Raw genomic sequence first — 16,008 nt, 5'->3', positions numbered from 1 at the left:
CGACGGACCCGCTTGCATGCCTCCACATTATTTCGCGCTACGTGCGTGGTCCTGCAGCAGCCACGCTGTGCAGATTCGGGCCATACTATCTCCGTGTGCAAGGCAAAATGAGTGCGGCATGCCGAGCGCACACTCAGTAGACGACCGGTGCGGCACATGCACACCGCTGTCCTCTGAAACAGCCCATGCGGACAGACCGAGCGTCTTTTCCGCATGGTGCCGGAAAGCAGCAGGTGCCCATGTGTCGGAGTCGCCTGCGCCCCAGTACGTGTGCAAACGCGTACCGTACTTTTGAATTTGCGCTTCAAAGTGAGAATCTATATCGCGGATCGTGGCAAACTCGTCGTGTGCAAGCGCGACCGAACACCTCAACGAGCCGGGGCGCGTTGCGAGCCCCGCTGTGATCGTCGCCATATGCGGCTGCTGCCCGGTTACGCGCGAGACAAGTGCAGTAACACAGGAAAAAGGCAGAAGAGCCAAGAACCCAGCAAGAAGCTGCACAAACACAAACCCAAGCGGACTTAGGAGCCACCGCACGGACGCCGCGCGCGGCGCATCGCCAATGAAAGACAAGGTAGGAAAAAGCAGCTGAAGCCCTTTGACTGCTTCCGGTGCCCGCTGAAAAAGACGCACGGCAATGTACGCGCCTACACTGTGGCCCATCACCACAATCGGAGTTGCGGGAGGGAGCCGTGTTTGTAAGTATGCCAGCGCACGCTCCTGAGCATCAATTTGCTCTTCGAGCGTATAGTACAACTGGTCTAGTGTCCCATACATCCCTGTAGGTGACGGCGCGCCCGGAACTGGCGCATCAATCCCAAGGTACGACGCACATAGGATCGTGCAATGCTGATCCACGTCCTGCGATCGACACATGGCATCCAAAAAGGGACGGTAATACTCCGAGATTCCAGGGTTGCCGCAAACCATCAGCACACCCACTCTCGGTGCTGGGCTGCTGTGCCATAGCGCACGCACGCCGCATGCCACCAGCGGCTCCATCGGGAAGGAAGGTATGCATCCGTGCGTACGGATGACAAAACAGGTCTGGGATCCGTGCGCAAACCACGTGATAACAAAGCGCCGCTCTCCGCTTGGCTGTACATTCCATGGCGTTGCAAGTGCGTGCGAATGCACGCAAGCACACTGAGCCGCCAGCACACTATGTTGTATTGAATGAGTGGATACGTGGTGCTGTGCGTGCGGGCTTTCAAAATCCATGGGATAGCTGGCACAAGCCGACCGCGACCGAGGTGCTGCAGGGACTCGAGTGGGGCGAGCGGCCCGGTTCGCCCGCCCCTGCCCCTGGGACGATGCTCGACAATCTCGCAGCGACTTTCAAACGGCTTGTGCCCGACACGCCCGAAGTGCCGGGCTTGCAGTCGAATGCGAGCCAGAATGAGTGCGAAAAAGTGATGTATTCATCGCTCGATGTCCAAACTCCCGACTTTGCGTTCGATGCCAGCGTCGAGCGCGCACATGCGACATGGCTTGGTCACGCCGGCGTGCTTTTGCAGCTCCCCTCGCTTTCTCCGGGTGGCCGAGCGCTTACTGTTCTTTTCGATCCCATCTTCTCGCAGCGGTGCTCGCCGTCGCAAATGTTTGGGCCTACGCGCTTTTATCCTGCGCCGTGCAGTGTTGCAGACCTTCCCGCCATTGACGCAGTGATTATCTCGCACAACCACTATGATCACCTGGACACCAGCACAATTACAGCGTTATGGCAGCGCTTCCAAGGCGCGACTCATTTCTTTGTGCCCCTTGGCAACAAGGACTGGTTTATCCAGGCAAATGTGCAGCCAGACGCTGTGACGGAGCTTGACTGGTGGCAGGATGCAACGATATACCCCGAGGGCGCGACGCCCACCCACAATGGGCCATCGCTGCGTGTGATTTGCACCCCTGCACAGCACGGCTCTGGGCGCACCGCGACAGATACAGACCACAGCCTTTGGGCCAGCTGGTATTTGGAACACCGCGGTGCAAACGACCCTACAGATATGTACCGCGTATTCTTTGGCGGCGACTCTGGCTTCCGTTTTCGTGTGGGGAGCGAAGAAACGCACCGCAGCGGCGAACGCACGCCCAGCACCGGCGCCGACAACTCTCGCTGCTCTTCGCCCGTCCCAGTGCTTGATTTGGAAAGCGACGAGCACGCAGCACCCGAAAGCGAATCACCGCCGAGCGGCACGGAGCGCGAGTCCCGCCGACGCACACTTTCATTTGCACACGCGAGCTCACCGCTCCGAGCACTTTCACGCAGCTCTGTTCGCCGTGCAGACAGGCGCAAGAGTGAAGCGCGCGGTGCCGGCGCGCACGTCTATCCCGAATGCCCCGCGTTTGCAGAGATTGCCGAGCGCTTCGGCGCGCCGGATCTCTCGATGCTGCCTGTGTCTGTCGGCGCGACATATGCATATTTGAAAAGCTTTGACCCTCTTCCCGACTGGATCAGTCCTATCCCGCGGCTCTCCGATGGGCTCACCGGCGCGAATCATATGAGTGCATCCGACGCCGTCACCATTTTTACGCTCATGCAAGGACGTGCGGATCCCTCCATTCCTCTTTGTAAACGACCGCACATAATATCCGATGCACAGCGGAAGACAAGACAGCCTGTGGCCCTTGCCATTCACTGGGGCACCTTTGTGGACGGTGCAGCAGAAGTTGCAGAGACGATGCAGCGGCTGCAATGGGCGTGCGAGCGACAAAATGTACGCTACACGCGCACATATGCTCCCGGCCAATTAAAGCATGGCTATACACAGGATGCATCTACGTCTGCGGATCCAAGCGCGCCTGTGTTTGTCCTCGTGAACCATGGCCAGAGCATTGCCATTCCCCAAGGACCGCTCGTAGCCTCCACAACCTCCACATGTTAGGCCGTGTCGGCGCACACCTCTTAGCTAAGCACTGCGTCACCGCTTCCCAGCCGCGATGGACTCCGCAGGCACTGCGTACCGCGATCAGTTTTCCGCGGCGTTGCGCAGTCGCGATACAGATAGCAATTATGTTGCGCACTTGAAAGTGTACGAATTTGCCGAGGGCCAGCCGCAGGGCCGTGCACAGGCGCACAAAACGCGGTACATTATTGTTGGCATTTCCGGCGACAGTGATCGGGCGACGCTGTTCAAGGCAAAACGGAATGCAAACGGGTCGTTCAGTATTGGCAAGGAGTGGGACTTGGCGCTGCTTCGGGAGCTTGTGTTGCAGGAAGATGGGTACGTGGTGGTTTCGCTTGCGCGTGCCTATCGGTGGCAGGCGGATAAAACGCAGGAACCCAACAAGTTTTTAGAGACTATGGCTGCTGTATACTACAAGACTACGGGGCGTTTGCCGATGTGTACGGGATGGACTATGACAAGTATAGCAGCGGAGGCGCCGGCAGAGGCTCAGACACAGGCGCAGGCTCAGGCGCAGGCTCAGGCGCAGGCGCAGGCTCAGGCGCAGGCTCAGGCTCAGGCGCAGACTCAGGCTCAGATTCAGGTTCCAGCTCCAGCTTCAGCTCCAGCTTTAACACAAGCTTTAACACAAGCTCCAGCTCCAGCTCCAAATGCACCGTCGCTGACCAAAGCACCGTCACCGACCAAAGCACCGACCAAAGCACCATCGCCGACCAAAGCACCGACCAAAGCACCATCGCCGACCAAAGCACCATCGCCGACCAAAGCACCGACCAAAGCACCATCGCCGACCAAAGCACCGACCAAAGCACCATCGCCGACCAAGGCAACGCCAAAAGCGCAATCGACCAAAGCAGCGCCCGTTGCGTCTTTTGCAAATGTTACGCCAGTGCATACTGCAGTGCCCGCACCGGCTCGACCCACCACAACCACACCCCAAACGCAAACCCCATTGTCGTCAAAACACGTATCTGCGTCCACACCGACACTTTCACCACCACTTGTACAGCCGCTCGCCAAGACATCCTCTGCTCAAACACTACCGGCACCATCGACGCCCACATCTTCGGCAAATGCGTATGATCAGCCTTCTAAAGACGCCACGCCAAGCACGTTGACGTCCATTCCCTCGCCCACTCCGAAAGCGGCTTCCACAACGCCGGCGCCTTTTAGCAGCCCACCTCGGCAGGGCCTCACACGTCCCCCTATGGCCCGCGCACCCACCACCGCAGAGTCTGCTCAGCTTGCCAAGAAAAGTGAGCTATATGGCGACGACTGGGACAATGCTACGCTTACTCAAGTCGAGGAAATGCTTGATGGCTTTGAGTGGAAAGGTGTACATATGACCATGGACATCTACGGCACACGCAACCGAAGTAATCTTGGCACAGCCGACGTGATCGAAGCGCGCCTTTTGGAAGAGCTTGCCGCGCTGGAATCGTCAGGCATCCATGCCATCATTGAATCGGACGAGCGCGTGGCGCAAGTGCTCAACCATATTGAAGAAGGGCTTGCATATCTGCAACAGCTCGACAATACGGTCGGCAGGTACAAGCGCGATCTCAATGCCCGCGCTGAAGACATTGCGTACATTGAGAGCCAGAACCGCGGTCTGCAAGTGCAAACGTCAAACCAGCAGCTGCTCTTGCAGGAGATCCAAAACTTGCTCACCACCTCCAACGTCGATGGCGATGCGATTCGGATCTTGGGCAAGGCGGACATTGCTTCGTCTGCTGACGTGCCGCAAATTGAAGCAGCGACGGCAACGTTGTATAAGAGCGTGCTCCAAACGCGCGCTTCCAGCGATACCCGCGCTGCCGGCTCCGAAATGGCAGCGCTTGCCGAACGTCATCAGCAATACGAAGCGATTGCCCACCAATTTAGCTCGCGCCTCCTTAGTGGACTTGCGCGCGTTTTTGAAACGTGTGTGCATCAGCAGCTGCAGGATGAGCGTGCGGTGCACCAGGGCTCTGGCACAAACGCGACGCTTCCAAGCCACGACGCCATGGAGCAGGACCTGGGGAAGTACTGCGGCCTAGTGCTCTACATGAAAGAGACGTCGCCTAGCATGTTCCAAGACCTCGCGTCGCAGTACGTCGCCTTTGCAAAGCAGTGCACCCAAACCGAGGTCCAGCGCGTTTTCAGTGCCTGGCGTGCGCAAGTGCTAGGCAGGGAGGCAGACGAACCCTTTGCCTCGGGCTTTGCGCGCAGCGGCACACTCAAACGCAGTGGTTTGCAGCGCGAACGCAGCAAGCTCGGTCCGAGCCAGGGCTCAGACATTATGCCGTGGGAAGCGCTGCAGCGCATTCTTGCTGGGCTTGTGTCCCGCGTCCAGCAAGAGCAAGCGTTTCTCGCAGACTTTTTGCATATCAACGACACGAACCTCACCTTTGCCGATTACATGGATTTGCCTCCGTACGTAAAGCATGCCGCAGCCGTTGCGACGCCCATCACTGCGACTGGCGCCGTGCAACAGATGAATACTGTGCTGGAAGAAGTGTTTGGTTCTTTTACCGCACACGTTGAGTCGTTTGTGATGCATGTCTGTGGGCGCGATCGATTTAGCACGGCTGGCCTTCTCGCCGAGATGGAGCGCACACTTCACGACACGGCTCGCTTGCCCAACGCACAGTTTTACACGCGCCTCCTGGCCAAGCCTGCAGCGAGGCTCCAGGCTGAATTTACTCGCGTTGTCGACGAGCACATTGAAACCATTCAGCAGACCAAACTTACGCTTAAGAAACGCCGTGGTATCGTGCCGTTCAACAAAGCGTTTTCCCCGCTCGTCCGCCGCGTGGAAGCGCAGCTGGTCGATGCTGACAGCCTGGGCATCCGCGCCACGGTTAACGAGGCGTACGAAAAGATCGGCACCGCCATGTTTACCATACTCCAGTCGATTTCTAACATGGGTGGCGTCGGGTCTATGGACGAAGACAAAGGCCAGCTGAACCACTATGTGATTCTAATCGAGAACATGTACCATCTCATGACCCGCGTCAAGCCTGGCACCCCTTCGAACCCTGCTCTTGCGCGCATAAAAGACCAGGCGCACGCTATATTTGTGCACAGTATGAATGGCTACGTCCAGTTTGTTCTCCGACGTCCTCTTGGCAAGATGCTGGATTTTACCAGCGGAATCGACGCGCTCTTGCAAACGACGCCTGCCAATGAAGTTACGCTTCACAGTGCCTACTCGAAATCGTCTGCGAAAAAGGTGGTGCGCGAATACACCGCCAAGGATCTACGAAAAGCTATCGAAGCACTATCGAAGCGCGTGCAGAAACACTGCAGCGAGGAGGATGAGACAGGCATTGTGCCTGGCGTGCCAAGCATCGGCTCCTCTACAAATGCCTCTTCCACTCTGGACCGCGACGAAATGGCCGAGGTGCTTGCGCAAGTATGGTCCGCGTGCGAGCACACGTTCCTGAAAGAATGCGAGCGCTTTGCGCACCTCATTGCAACGTGCTACGACGAAAACGCTCTGCACGTGGACTTTACCGTATCCGATGTCCAGCGCCATTTCCACGTTCACACGCCGTCTACGCGACGTAAATAGCCCTCGAAACGTGACTTTAGCGGTATCAGATTTCAAATCTTAGACATAATTGCAAAAAAACGCGTCAATGTTACAGTGCGTGTTGTATTTATTGGATGGTGGGGCAGGGCGGAGCATTGATGCCATTCACTTTTGGCTCCGGGTATTGCGTGGCGGCCATAAGTGACGCGGAAACAACGTTTGCGCGATGAGCCACCATAGACATAAGACTGTCCGATAGACCATGAGTGTGTTCGTTGCAGCCAAACACATACAAATTGCACGGCGCTTGGGGGCGGTACAAATTCGAAGCAACTTCGATGTTCGATGAGGAAAGAGCGCGCGGACTGTTTTTAGGAGAGCCTGCGCGGCTCGTTGCGCGGCTTCCGGAGCGGCTGGTCGAGCGGCTGGTCGAGAGCATGCGCTCGCGCACGCTGCGCGCCGCCGGAATTTTGGGCACGACAGTGGGGTGCATCGAGAGAATAGAGTGGTTATCACGCATCCAGCGCGAGGGATCGGTGGGCACAAGACGATAATCGCGCGTAATGCCACGGACAGTTGCACGCATAGCATCCGGATCCTTGGCCGTGGCGATCTGCGCATCCAAGTTGAGCTCCTGTTCGCGCAGTCTCTCGGTTCCTTCCTCCGAAAGCAGGGGAAATTCGCGTGCAAGAGTGTTGAAAAAGGGGAGCGTTGCGGCACTGCGCTTGAAGCCAGTGCCAAGAAATACGGCATCATACTCGCTTGACTCAACAATTTGTTCGCCGGCGTGAGTGCAAGTTTCAAGTCGGATACGGGCGTTGCTCAACTGCTCTGCACCGACAAGAGCCGTATTGGACATGATGCGCACAATGCCTTTGGAAGGACTGTACGCATCCTCGTAGTCAATGTCCTGGTCGTACACCATTTCATACAGCTCCGCCAATAGATCGCTACGAACGACCGAGTAGTTGGTACGTCGAAACTCGTCGAGCTGTGCGCGGCGCTGATGAATGCCGCTCTCCCAAAATGAAGATACACTTTCGGGATCGAATGCGGCGCTGTTGACAAAAGAAGAGTCGTCCGAAGGGGCGAGAGCAGATGCGCGGAAAATCATAGTGAGGTCAGCCTTGGGGAAATGATCGCGCAGGTAACGCATAATCTCGGCAGAGGACTGTCCGCCGCCAATGACTGCAAACCGGAGCGGCTCGTCGGATGTGGTAGCCTCGCGCTGCAAAATGGAATCGAGATACGACATCTGTGGCAAAAAGGTGGAAGAATGCACGACTCGGGATGCATTGCTGCTGCCGTAATGGAAATCGTACAGAGAGCTGATAACCGCAGGAACGTTGGCAAATCCACCGACGGCTGTGCTTACATTGCGCGCGTACAATGTCTCTATCTCATTTGTGAGCAAATTTTTGGAAATGACACGGAGGTAGGCGACTTTCCCATCCTGTTCCACAGGCTGAATATCTTGTACGCTCTGACTGTAGTGCGCGTACTGATCCATCCTGCGCGCGGCCCATGCAAGGTATGCGCTCCACTCGCGGCGGCTTGGCACTTTCTCTTCGCGGTTAATGTATTGCACAAGACGACCTTGCCAGTGCAAAAAATTCAAGAAGGTGAAGGAAGAAGTGGGGTCCCGAATGGTCGCAAGGTCTTTAATCGGTGAAACTTGCAGCTGCGCTCCAGGGAGTAGCAAAGACGGATGCCAAGCAAATTTCGGCTGCCTTTCCAAAAAATACATGGAGAAACCCTTGGCACGAGCCTCTTCGCTCTCATGAAGAGCAATGCATAACGCGAGATTTCCCGGGCCTAATGTTAGCCACGCAATAGCAAGCGGTACGCACCAAAACCTACACCGATCAAATCGTAGACACGTTGCGACATGTCAAAGTAGCGAAAAACCTCGGCAAATGCGCCCTTTATGGAAATGGATGTCCGCGCCCATCTGATTGATAATCTTTCGAAATAAGTGTTCGTCGCTTGCCTGCGTGCATTGGGCGCATGGCCTCCACTAAGCTTCGGCCGCATCGATATCACAGATTTGTCCGCTATTTCCGCAGCACGCACATGCCAAGCTGCGGAACGGCAAAACGGAGCGCGCACCCTGTGTCGGAGACGCAAAAGATGAAGTTGAAAATCGACGAGGTGGCAATCACGATCGATGTCAAGCGCGATGCTGTGCAGCAACGTGAGCGCGGACCTTTGCAAATCGTCCAGCTCGCTTCGAGCGACGACGGCGCTGCAAAATATGTAGTTCCGGACGCTGCAATGCACGTCACGCCTCGGCTGCCTCCGTATACACACTCGTCGCAAGAGCCAGACGACAATACGCTTGGCGCGCGCGCCAAACGATTCGCCCGCGTGTTGATGTCGGGTGCTTCGTTGGACGTGGTGCAGCTCTGGGCGTTTGTGTATGCATATTTCTCGCTATGGCACGACCATGAATACTTTATCTTGGATGCAGCGCAGTCGAGTGACGCACAGACGTGGCTTGCCCCTCTGCTTCGCTCTGGCCTCGCCCTTCCGCACCCAGACGACGTGCGATCCGCATCTTACAACACGCTCCTTGTCTCGCGCGCTGCATTCTGGCAAGGTGCAGGTCCTGTGCCTTGTGGTGGATGGGTTCCCATCTTGGAATCACAGGGGTACCCATTTCTCCCAACGACTAACCGCAATGTGCCGGAAGGACTTGCATTGGGCACCCTGCACCCCGCGCGGGCCCCAAAAATCGGCGCTTGGGATGCGGCGCAAGAAGCGGTGGTGTACCGCCGCTATATCCCTGAGCTTGAGCAGACACTCACATTTCGCCATGCCAGCTCCAAGTCGGAAAAAGATGTGGATCTGCTCCATCGCTGGCATGCCGACGATCGTGTAAAGACAGGCTGGCGCCAGGACATGCCGCGCGATGCGCACAAAAAGTACCTTGCGGACCAAGAGGCTACGGGCGACTCGATTGCTCTTATTGGTGCATGGGACGGCGAGCCGTTTGGCTACATCGAGGTCTACTATCCAAAAGAAACGCCGCTGCGCAACTACTTTGATGCGGGCGACTACGACCGTGGCTTTCACGCACTCGTGGGCGAGGATCGATTCCGGGGGCCGCATCGTGTTCGGTCCTGGATGGGAAGTGTGATCCATGTACGTCGGTAAATTACTCACGCCAGTTTTTGTTCCTTCTCGACAACCGCACGATGCGCGTGGTCAGCGAGCCCCGCGCTTCAAACACCAAGATGGTCGAGTACGAGTGCATGTGCGGCGGCCACGTCGAAAAGGTACGTTGAAAAATAAGATCAAAATGGCTGACCATAGTGGATCGATTTGCCGCACAAGCGCGCTGCTTTGGTGTATGTGCCGCGTGAGCGCTATTTCCAGCTGTGCCCCATGGGGCCACTGCGCGAGACTGCGTCGGAGGTGAAGTGAGCACTACATATAGTACATGATTAGCGCAAATGGAACATACGCTGGGAGCGCTGAGCTACATGCGCGGGGATCCCATGCTGGGCGTTCGCGTTACAAAAAGAGGTGTGCGACACGGCCTGTGCTGAGTCCATTGCGCCGGGAAGCGTGGCGGAGATGCTGCGGGGCCGGCGGACACGAGAGACGCTGTGGCGCTTTGTCGGCGCTCTGGGCGGTAGCGGCACACCGTTTTCATCTGTCACGCTAGATGCAAACAATGCAAGATCGTGCTGCAATACTTTTGGATTGCTTGCGTCGCGCTGGTTTTTTGCAGGGAAAGTGGCCGACGTTTTTGCAGCAAAGTTGGGCGGGTCTTTCGCACATATGTTTGCGCTCCGCTCCGTCAGTACATGCTCAGGCTGAGACGTGAGGGACAGGCACGGTAAATGCTCAGTTACATCTGCCTCTGGTAAGGTAATCCCAAGACCAATCACGTCGCCGTGCTGTGGGACGAAGGATGATCGTTGTGACAGGCGCATACAAAGGCGCGGCGCAGGAACAAACGCGTCTGGATGGTTTGCATCAACAAGCTGCCCGCGCGGCGAGGGACAGCGTGTAGGCGAAAAAGTGCCGTGTGCCTTCACGCCAAGCTTTGGGGCGCCGGGCTGGTGCGCTGGATCGAGCGGCGCGTGGATATCAACGGTTTTTGAGGTTTGATCGGAGTGCATAAACGTGCTCGCGGCACGCGCATGCTTTGCAGTGGGCGTAGAGATACCTATACCAGTCAATCCATCTGAGCGTGGCATGGAACGCAGCGCATGTTGACTCAAAGACGGCAGTGCGTGCGGCGCAGCAGTCCCGCTACGCAGCCTGGGTGTTGCGCGGTGCGTCAGCGCATCACTTGCACCGCTAACCCATGCCGGCGACGTGCCTGCAAATTGCGGTGGCGAGTCGTCCAGCTTGGGCGTGCGCGGAGCCACGCTGGATACAGGTAGCGGTGCTCTCGGTTCCTGCACACTCTCGACTTTCTCGCCTGTACTCATGCTGTCATCGGCAAAGGTATCCTGCGCACGCACAGGTTCTCTACTACGTGGCCCACGCCCCTGCGTTGACCGAGCAGCGGCACCCATGCACAATGTCAGGGGGTCCGTATAGGTCCGCTTGGAGCATGCGCCGCTTGCGGTACCGCTTGCAGCATCGCACGCGCCTGATTCGTCGGGCACAAAAACAGCGCTCGACGCGTGCATCACGTGAACGGCCGTGCGCCTGCACACGACCATGCCGCACGGCGCGCACGAATGGCTGCGGCTCGCGCGGGATACGCAGCCGTGGAGCTTGGGCCCGCGTGGGGCATGGATGGATGCATTACGGGTTTTTGCGGGCACAAGCAAAGTACGTAGCGCAACATCTCACAAAGAGACGCTACCGTCTCAAGTATTGGTCGATGCGGACGCGCATACACTCACCATTTACGATGGCTACCCAAAAGGTACGCCATGCACCCGCTAACGACAGCGCAATTTCATTTTCTGATTCTCCGTATGTCTTTCCTTTCTGACATCAGCGCGTTTGCCATTTGTGATCGACGAGACGCTCGAAAACGGAAAGCGTCGACGCACGGAACTGGACGCGGAGCAGCTGGATTCGCTCAGTGCGTTGCTACAGACGCCGTTTGCGTCGTACGTGCTAGCGTGTTTATCCAAGGCGCAGCGAAGAGTATGTGTACTATGCAACTTATGCAGCTTTGCGAACGTATCCAGGAAAGCATGCAAAACTTGACCATCGACGCAACCGCGCAAAATAAAACGGCGTACCCAAGCGACCCGGCAGACGCAAGCGGAAAGGTATGGGGGATTAACGCGGGATTTCATTCCGTCCCATCTATGCGACACCTGCATATGCACGTACGTGCACCTGCGCCTAACGCCAGGTCATCTCGGACGATTTCATGTCGGAAAGACTCAAGCATAAAAAGGTACGCGCGCGCTCGCTCACCCAGCACTACCTTTCTTTCCATCCCAGTGCCGGCTTTTGGCTTTCACTTGGCGGTGCAGAAAAATTGGCACGCGAGAAAAGGACGGATGTGCGTAGCTTTTGCACTCATCGCAGCTGCCATACCCCCCGCAACACTACGAGTCGCTGCTCAAAGGGCCGCTTGTCTCGCTCGAGAACGATACCACCTTTCGCGTGATGCCGCAGGTAAAGCAGTACTTGGAACGCCGTTGGCTCAAGCACGTTAGACAGACTAATACATAGACAGCTGCGCTACACGCACCACGACAAGAGCTGCATCGCACAAAAAAATAAGAGATTCGTGCGTTCCATCGATTGCGACAACATCCAGTGCAGTCCCAGTGGGAATCGTACTGCCGTGCTCTGTAGCACCCAACGCAAAAATACAGCTCTCTCCATACGCACTGTTTGTGTCGCTGGCTCGGTACATGTACACTGTATTCCCGAGCGTGCCGCCGCGCCGAGACTCCACGGCAAGCACAGTGGTCGTTTCCGCATGAGGAGTACAAATCATGTAGATAGGATGCGCATCGCGCTTCGACGCAAGCACGTACCCAATTGCAGAAACGGTTTCTGTGTGCGTCCACGCACCTTTGGGCTCGTTCGGCGCACAGAACACGAGCCCGTCCACGCCATGCTTGATCAGAACACGCTGGACGTTTGGAGTAGAACGTGCGCAAATCGCGAGCAGAGTTACAGGCTCGCATTTCGTGTAGGATACAGTGCCGTCCAGCGCGACGTACGTAAAGGACAAAGTTGCGCCTACTAGTGCATCCTCTTCCTCCAACTCGTCCCGCAAAACACTCGAGATCGACGGCGGCTGCACCTCGCTTGTGTACTTTTCGAGTCCTTGCTGCGCAGTATCGAGCTGCGCCGCGTCCATCGTCTCCGCCACGTCGTCGCCAATGCCGCCGACAAACACGTAGGGCCAGCGCGTTGACGCATGGGCCTTGGCCATGTGCAAAAGCAAAAGGCCGGTGGTGCGTGTTTGTGTGTGTTCCCATGTCCACACACTCTCTGCTACATTGATCTCGCCCCACAGAGCACGCGACTGGAATGCGTCGGTGCACAAAACCGCAGCAATACCGAGTTTGTCGCTGCCAGCATCCGTAGCTCGCTCGTCAGTGCGCGTCAATTGAACGCTGAGTCCTTTGTGTGAAAAGTGGACGCAAATAGCTTGCTTGGCAATCGTGGGGGGAAGAGCAAAGGCTACAGTCACTGTATCGTCCGTCTGCGTCCAGGAGTACGGTACATCGGGTGAGTCGTCAATGCTTCTCAAAATACGCGGCCGCAATGGCATCTCGTCTGCAAAAGGCGTCTCAGCGCCAAGACGCGTTGTGGTTTGCAGATCCGCAATGCGGACCGGTTCCTCGCCCACGACGTGCCAAATTGTATGCAGCGCTTCTGGCGTGGAGTGCAGAAGCGCGACTTGAAATAGAGTGTGGGACTGCTTACCACAGGAACCTTCCACACCACTAGCGCCTAGCCCTGCGTGCGCCGGCGCAACTTGGGTGGTACGGAACGGACGCTGGACAAGGATATGAAGTGCACCGTCACGCACGGCCGCGTTGAGCACCGACCACGCAAGCGGATCAGTGGCTTTTAACTCGGGAATAAAGTGTATCCACTTGCGCTCAACCTCACCACTCGGTGCGCGATGCACGTTATGTATGCTGGCGCCGTCGCATACAAGCCAAGACGTCCGATCGAGGCATACTAGCGTACAGGGTGCATCGTTTGCAACACGATACGCTCTGGTAAACCGCGGAGGCGTTAGAACTTCGACAAATGTCACGTAGCCACCCTGGTCTACATACGCGCAGAGCGGGACGCCTTCTGTCTCAGGTGCCAGCGCAAGCGCGCGCAGTAGCGACCGCGCTTTGAGCTCCTTGTAGCCAGCGGAAGCGGCTGTGCTAGTTTGCGCTGCATGACTCGGTAGTGCATATACATGCTGTTCTACAGAAAAATCTGCAAGGCGATACGACTCAAAGGCAAGGTGCTCCTTGCGCTGATTCCTCGGAAATGCTGGATGCATTGCACGCTACCAACCCTCCACTATGGGTGCACTGCCTCCACATCGTTCCGCATTTCTCGCACGGTGCGCAAAACACGCAACGCGCGGGCGACTTGCCGAGGATCATCGAAGTCAGCAATGTCGCTATCGTATTCTTCTCCTTGCGCTTGAAGTTGCGACCATGTATCATGCAGCATGGAATTTGCTCCACGCGTACGCGCGTCGTCCAAACGCAAGTGCCACAGCGAGGTGCGCTTTGCCTCCGACGAGTGCTCTGTGCCGGGCAAGTCGGACTCTGTCGCAGCGACAGAAGACTCGCGCGAATCCTTGTGCAGCTGACGCGACGAAAGGCGCGCACGCTTCACAAAACCAATCGGAGAGCGCGCAAGTGCGCCGGAATGCGACCCAGCCGCCGCAGCGTTCGCAAGAATATTCGCCAATGGATAGCAGCTTTGTGTACCGGGGTGGATGCGTTTCTTGGACTTGGTATCCTCCATATTCTGGTCTACATCAAAAGCCTCCATGCCATTCTGCGCAAGTACTTTGGCCTGCTCCTCCTCCTGAAATCGAACAAGGAACGCGGCACGCTCTTCCTGCATCTGCCTGCCCCATTCAATTTCTTCGCGGGTGTCTTCGTCCTCCAGCGCAGCTGCCTCGGGTGTGATGGGCGTAAATGCGGGAACAAGTATCCTGTGCGTGTACATTTTCGGCGCGTTGGATGCATCGCTGAACACTTCCGCATCTGCGCCGGCCTTCTTTCCGCGTTTGGCGGCATCTGCACCGTCCGGCACGCCTTCAGCTTCATTCTCCTCCTTCCACCGCGCATAGTCGGGGTTTGCAACGCCACGCCAAAGCGGATGCTCATCGGTGAGCGGCTCCCCGCTCGTCTCAAGCCATGCACGCCGTGCATCCGCTACACTCTCACGTGCAAACGCATCGTCAAACGGATTCTCGCAGCCTGGTGTGCCGGGCGGATGCGCCACGGGTCCTTCAAGGTAGTGGTACAAAAGCCAGAGGAACGCATCCGCCCGTTGCTTTGCCGAGACAGGCTGGCTGGACTGCGGGAAAAAGAGAGAATAAATATCGTAAGGCTGGGGAAAGTGCAGCGCAGTAACCTCTTGTGTTTGCTGCGTAAGCAGGAATATTAGCGTCACGACAGAGGTCGGGGGAAGCGGCGCACGGCGCGCACGGCGCGCAATCTCGGCGAGGTCCGCCGGGACCTCTTCCGTGTCTTGACTGTTTGCGTGGCATGCGGCAGCTGATGCAGTTGAGACGCCACCCGGCGGCCCAGGACGTTCGTGCGGCAGCAACACCGCCTTCAAAAGCGACTTCATTCGCGGTGCATCCTGCATATTCCGGCGCGTATTTTCCGATTTCTGTAGCGAAGGCACGGGATGGTAAGAGCGTAAAATTGTCTTCATCTCGGGATAAAATGCCAGTGTGGTGTTGATCCGGCCAACATTGACCAACAGGCAGACTTTGGAAAAGTCCTCTGCATACTCCTCGTCTAGTACACATTTCTCGCGCATGCTCTTGGTGCATTTACTGCTGTTTATAAGTGCCTCAATATAGAGCTCCTTGAATGTGAGCTTTTCCGAGCCAGGATGCTGCCATGCATCGTTGTGTGGCGCTGGGAGCTCCCCGGTGGGGGTAATCGATGCGGGATAATTCGCGTCGCGCCATTGCAGAAAGTCGGTGCGACGCTGCTTCCACGCCTCAAATTCATCTTGCGTCTCGTTACTCCGTCGGGCAGAGCCATGCGACTGACCGAAAGGCCACACCGGCGTCGGGAACGTGCCCGAGAGGGCGGCAGCGCCGGCGGTCAGCACCGCCGGCGCTTTTTCTGGCGCCCGCTCCAAGTCCTCGTTGTTGGCCACCACAAACGTCTCTGTCGGTGCCCCTCGTGGCCCAGGGCGTGGATTTGTAAATACACGCCGCGTATCGGCAAACAGGTAGCATAGGACCGCGTGCTGTACATCGGTGCGAGTCAATGGCTCGCCGTCGTAGCGCTTCACGGGCTGGTTGCGCAACTGCGAAGAGCGTGTGTGCGTCGCATCTGCAGCATTCGTTTTTACATTGCTTGCAGGCACAGAATGCGCAGGCTCCGTATTTGCAACAAGTGTGTCGCTCGACATTTCCTTCTCCCCCATCGCAGTCGTACG

The 16,008-nt window shown here is 57.1% G+C and overlaps 7 protein-coding genes across 7 annotated transcripts; 3 read left to right on the top strand and 4 right to left on the bottom strand.

The window, feature by feature from the left end:
* Positions 1–27: 27 nt before the first annotated feature.
* MVES1_000383 (uncharacterized protein) lies at positions 28–1,002 on the bottom strand (the record flags this gene model as incomplete). The annotated part of the gene is made up of 1 exon (XM_056205244.1): positions 28–1,002. One exon carries the CDS (start codon positions 1,000–1,002, stop codon positions 28–30), a length of 975 nt encoding a protein of 324 aa, XP_056061219.1.
* A 107-nt stretch (positions 1,003–1,109) lies between these two features.
* Positions 1,110–2,879, top strand: EFM4 (N-acetylphosphatidylethanolamine-hydrolyzing phospholipase D; the record flags this gene model as incomplete). Its single annotated transcript, XM_056205243.1, has 1 exon — positions 1,110–2,879. One exon carries the CDS (start codon positions 1,110–1,112, stop codon positions 2,877–2,879), a length of 1,770 nt encoding a protein of 589 aa, XP_056061218.1.
* A 55-nt stretch (positions 2,880–2,934) lies between these two features.
* MVES1_000381 (uncharacterized protein) lies at positions 2,935–6,456 on the top strand (the record flags this gene model as incomplete). The annotated part of the gene is made up of 1 exon (XM_056205242.1): positions 2,935–6,456. One exon carries the CDS (start codon positions 2,935–2,937, stop codon positions 6,454–6,456), a length of 3,522 nt encoding a protein of 1,173 aa, XP_056061217.1.
* Positions 6,457–6,544: 88 nt separating this feature from the next.
* On the bottom strand, positions 6,545–8,164 carry MVES1_000380 (taxifolin 8-monooxygenase; the record flags this gene model as incomplete). Its single annotated transcript, XM_056205241.1, has 1 exon — positions 6,545–8,164. The coding sequence occupies one exon, from the start codon at positions 8,162–8,164 to the stop codon at positions 6,545–6,547; it is 1,620 nt and encodes a 539-aa protein (XP_056061216.1).
* A 326-nt stretch (positions 8,165–8,490) lies between these two features.
* MVES1_000379 (uncharacterized protein) lies at positions 8,491–9,843 on the top strand (the record flags this gene model as incomplete). Its single annotated transcript, XM_056205240.1, has 3 exons — positions 8,491–9,561; positions 9,588–9,695; positions 9,733–9,843. 3 exons carry the CDS (start codon positions 8,491–8,493, stop codon positions 9,841–9,843), a joined length of 1,290 nt encoding a protein of 429 aa, XP_056061215.1.
* Positions 9,844–9,863: 20 nt separating this feature from the next.
* MVES1_000378 (uncharacterized protein) lies at positions 9,864–10,862 on the bottom strand (the record flags this gene model as incomplete). The annotated part of the gene is made up of 1 exon (XM_056205239.1): positions 9,864–10,862. The coding sequence occupies one exon, from the start codon at positions 10,860–10,862 to the stop codon at positions 9,864–9,866; it is 999 nt and encodes a 332-aa protein (XP_056061214.1).
* A 1,202-nt stretch (positions 10,863–12,064) lies between these two features.
* Positions 12,065–15,996, bottom strand: MVES1_000377 (RNA helicase; the record flags this gene model as incomplete). The annotated part of the gene is made up of 2 exons (XM_056205238.1): positions 12,065–13,840; positions 13,900–15,996. 2 exons carry the CDS (start codon positions 15,994–15,996, stop codon positions 12,065–12,067), a joined length of 3,873 nt encoding a protein of 1,290 aa, XP_056061213.1.
* Positions 15,997–16,008: the final 12 nt, after the last annotated feature.

The sequence above is a fragment of the Malassezia vespertilionis genome, chromosome 1 (assembly GCF_029542925.1).
Source record: "Malassezia vespertilionis chromosome 1, complete sequence".
In the NCBI taxonomy this organism is placed as follows: Eukaryota; Fungi; Basidiomycota; class Malasseziomycetes; order Malasseziales; family Malasseziaceae; genus Malassezia; species Malassezia vespertilionis.
This window is presented reverse-complemented; position numbering and strand designations above follow the sequence as displayed.